Source organism: Trichinella spiralis (genome assembly GCF_000181795.1).
Source record: "Trichinella spiralis strain ISS 195 chromosome Unknown Scfld5192, whole genome shotgun sequence".
Classification (NCBI taxonomy): domain Eukaryota; kingdom Metazoa; phylum Nematoda; class Enoplea; order Trichinellida; family Trichinellidae; genus Trichinella; species Trichinella spiralis.
This window is the reverse complement of record NW_003532131.1, coordinates 1-3670: the sequence shown is the minus strand read 5'-3', so window position 1 is coordinate 3670 and position 3670 is coordinate 1. Positions and strand designations below refer to the sequence as shown.

General features: G+C 33.8%; 2 protein-coding genes across 2 annotated transcripts; both read right to left on the bottom strand.

The window, feature by feature from the left end:
- Nucleotides 1–53: 53 nt before the first annotated feature.
- Tsp_12854 (conserved hypothetical protein) lies at nucleotides 54–192 on the bottom strand (the record flags this gene model as incomplete). Its single annotated transcript, XM_003366914.1, has 1 exon — nucleotides 54–192. A coding segment is annotated over exon 1 (139 nt), but the record flags the coding sequence as incomplete, so codon positions are not given.
- A 1336-nt stretch (nucleotides 193–1528) lies between these two features.
- Tsp_12853 (conserved hypothetical protein) lies at nucleotides 1529–1898 on the bottom strand. Its single transcript, XM_003366913.1, has 2 exons — nucleotides 1846–1898; nucleotides 1529–1811 (listed from the first exon to the last, which is right to left on the bottom strand). Exons 1-2 carry the CDS (start codon nucleotides 1896–1898, stop codon nucleotides 1529–1531), a joined length of 336 nt encoding a protein of 111 aa, XP_003366961.1.
- Between the last annotated feature and the right edge of the window lie 1772 nt (nucleotides 1899–3670).

Genomic DNA, 3670 nt, shown 5'->3' with positions numbered 1-3670 from the left:
AAGCAGTAAAAACGACTGGTAATTTTTATCAAAGGGAAGGAAAACATACTTACCACATTCGAATATCTTTTGGTATAATGTAATTCCTCTGAAATGCAGTTGTGTTATTTGATCGTTTTGCGAGTCCATTGCTTCATTATGATTTCTATTCTTCTTCGAATACGGACATTTGAATTCTTTGTTTCTTTTCATTTCATATACTGATGTGCTGCAACTTTGCATTTTCAGTGATTTTCTATTTCTTTGTGAAATTTGAATATTCATTTTTAAAAGTAGTCATGAAAAAACTTACTTTTATGAAAAATGCATTTTCATGTCTTTTTTCATTTTTTTTAGTCGTTGCGCTTCTTTTTTTCGATTTTTTCAACAATCATTACCTTATGCTTCGAATCTGAAAAATGGATTCAAGTTTTTAATATGTGTGATAATTCTTACTATAATCTGCATTTTTTCAAACTTAGTAATGTCTGTGTGGTTTAGGATCATTTGATACAGGAATGTAACCACGTTCGAGCATAAATTCATTGTATGAAATGAATTCCACCAGTGCACGCTCTATTGGCATTTTTGAAATTGAAATATTAAGGCCACAGTATACCTTATTTTAGCGTGACTTTTTTAAATGTTTCAAAGTTGCAAAATTTGTGATTCGCAGGTTACATGCTATGCTTTTTGTTTTTTGAAACTATCACTGTGCGTTTTTCGCTTTTTTGTGTATGTAATTTAGTATTCTTTTCATTAATTTTTAAGTTTTTGTCATCTTTTGTGAAACTTAATGTTAATTAGACTCAGATCAATTACAGCCATTGCATTTCCTAATCTATTGCTGTTATTTTTAAATAGGCGCATGAATTCAGCTTTTATTCCTTAGTTACTTCACGAGTTGGTAGACTTATTATATTATCTGCCCATTGTGCCTTCTTTGTTGTCTATTTCTGATGTATATACGTGAAAAATTGATTGTTTGTGGGCAGGGATAGTTTGGTTTCTCATCGTCACCTCTGAATCTAAACTATGCAATTTTTGTGGGGGTAAACAGACTCTAGACCGCGGCATTGTCTGACATCTCTGTATTTGATGTCTGATTAACTGTGTGATCTTCGATTGTGGCTGGGGTGTCATTTTGATTATATTTAATGACAAACATTTATCTACCCAAACTTTTGTGATGAATGTTCAACAGCTGTAAATCTTGCTAACACAGACTTATGTTATACTTAAGAAAATATTAGAGCTAGACATGTCTGGCATTACTCCTTATGGAATTATGGCATGTTCCATTTAGTAAACATTGGGCGGTTCTCGACACAAATGCTCGACACGTAGAAACACTGCTTTTATTGATCAGCGAACGGAGATCTTGGAATGAATAGGTAGCAACACTTCGATTTATGGTTGATTTTATTTCTGACGTTGGTAAATTTCAAAGTATTGCTTTCCTCGCTCCGCGTGTAGTCACACGTTGCATTTTTGGCAACGCCCCTGTGGTCCTGTAGCAATAATATGGTTTACGCCATCGAAACGGATGTCAGGCAATTGTGACATGAAACCTGATGCCACTCTTGGTGTCGCTGTTCGTTCTGACTGGAGCAAGCTCAGGACCATATGTCGACGGAGCTCTAAGTGGCAATATCACTGCGTCAGCACCATTGCTGCGGTATGGTCGGATGGTTCCAATAGCTCTCATTTTCCATCCGGATGACTTTACCAGCGGCTCATAATTGTTGAAAAAGTTGTCAAAATACAACGTATGCCTTGTGGTATTGGAGTTTTCTTGAATAATGTCGACTATATTACTGATAACTCTGGTGCTGAATGGCACTTTCGATGAGTGGATTTCCTTACCTTGAGAAGTAATCATATGACATGGGTAGCCATGGTTGCCACACAGCAACCATACTTTGTAACCAAACCTAACCGCACTAATATATAGCTCCTGTCAACTGTTCTATACAACAGAAAAACTATTGCATTCCAGTGTCAGTGTCTGTATGTTTGAGATTTGCATGTGGTATAAATGCAATAGTTGTTATCAGTTGTTCTGTACAACAAAAAAGTAATTGCATTCCATTGCCAGAGTTCACAGATTTTGATTTTTGAGTTTGGTCAATTATGTCAAATGGCAGGCTGTGAGAAAACATAGTTATAAAGCAGTTTGCACAAAAACACAGTCTTAGTCACTGTTGTGACAATATATCATAACCTGCCCTTTCATGTCGAGAGCAATCCAATATTCACTAAATGGAACATCAGTGTTTTTTATCAATTATTGATATATAAATGTAAGAGTATAAACATGTATTATATATGTGCAAATAGAGTAATGTCTCAGCTACAAGAATATGTGCCTTCTAAATAGTTAGGCACGGTGCAGTAAAAAAATTAACAAAAAATTGGAACTTCATTAAAAAGTCAATTTTTTGTGAATTCATTGATTAATAAAAACAGAAGAGCATATCTAAAGGTAAATGTGATGCCATATTTATATAAATATCCCAGCCAAGATTTCATTTGCAAAATATAAACCAAAACAATGGAATACTGGTAGAGTTATGTGCTCTCAAAGTTTTGTTCCATTTAGTGAGCATTGGGAAGATAAAGCTTTTAACAGAGGAATCGTCACAGAAGAAAACAATGGGAAAACATGAAATTGCAGTATGTAGAAAATTAACTCGGGTCGATCTGACCCTGAACAAAAGGAACAATTGAATTTTTTAAAACGCCACCATAATGAGTAAATTAAAGCAAAAGGTTTCAGATTATTTTTCAAGAAAAAATTGAAGAAAGATGGTGAAATTCAAATAACATACGTATGTATTTAAGGCAAATGAATATGGTTTAAAAATCTGAAACGATCAGTTCGATCCAAGGCATAATATAGGGGTTATGTTTCTGAATGCCAACATTTATCTCAATAATTACTCATTAATTTTATGTGAAATACAATTTTCATTAAATAAGTAATGCAGGAAAATGAAAATGCTTAAGTAATAGTGAAATAAGTCGCTCTCGCAATGTTAATGATAAGGCTCGTTTGTTTGCTGAAGAATTTTTGCATATTGATGACAATGCAATAACGTGATCTGTTACCAGGCAACGTGATGACGTCATCAATAGATTTCTTTTTTATAGTTTACGGTGCAAACACCGTATCGCAACAGCGAAAGTTTTTTTTTGTATTCAGACAGAAAAACAATTTACTCAACATATTTATGAGTCGTAACCGCAAAGTACTTGACAACAGCAGCGCCTCTTTAATATTACAGTGTCTTCAAAAAGAAAATATGTTAAGGAAGGAAGATTTTTATGTTCGTAAATTAATAACTTTAGAAAAGTTACAATATTGGCATTTTAATGTCACGCTTCTCAGGTAAACTCAATTTAAAGTATACGCTTTGGTGTATGAATGAAAATGATAAAGCTGTGACCAGAATTAACAATTATGGTTTTGGTGAATTAATTCATGCGTAATTTTAGAGAATGAGAAAGCCGAAATGCGTAAAAATGGAACCTTGAAATGATTCTGTTTTTCGCAAGCTTAATTAAGTAGGAGGCAATACATTATAATAAAAATTATTGCATCGTCAACGTGAAAATCAATGCTCAGAAATGGGTCTTTTGCGCTGTGATTTGAAAATCACCAAGTAGTTCCATAACTGAGATGAAAAAG

What these genes read in the sequence shown, in the direction of transcription:
- Tsp_12853 (XM_003366913.1), bottom strand. Translation starts at nt 1,898, where the DNA reads ATGGTTGCTGTGTGGCAACCATGGCTACCCATGTCATATGATTACTTC. An exon ending in TCATATGATTACTTCTCAAG is followed by an intron (nt 1,812 to 1,845) that starts GTAAGGAAATCC and finishes AGTGCCATTCAG; the next exon opens with CACCAGAGTTATCAGTAATA.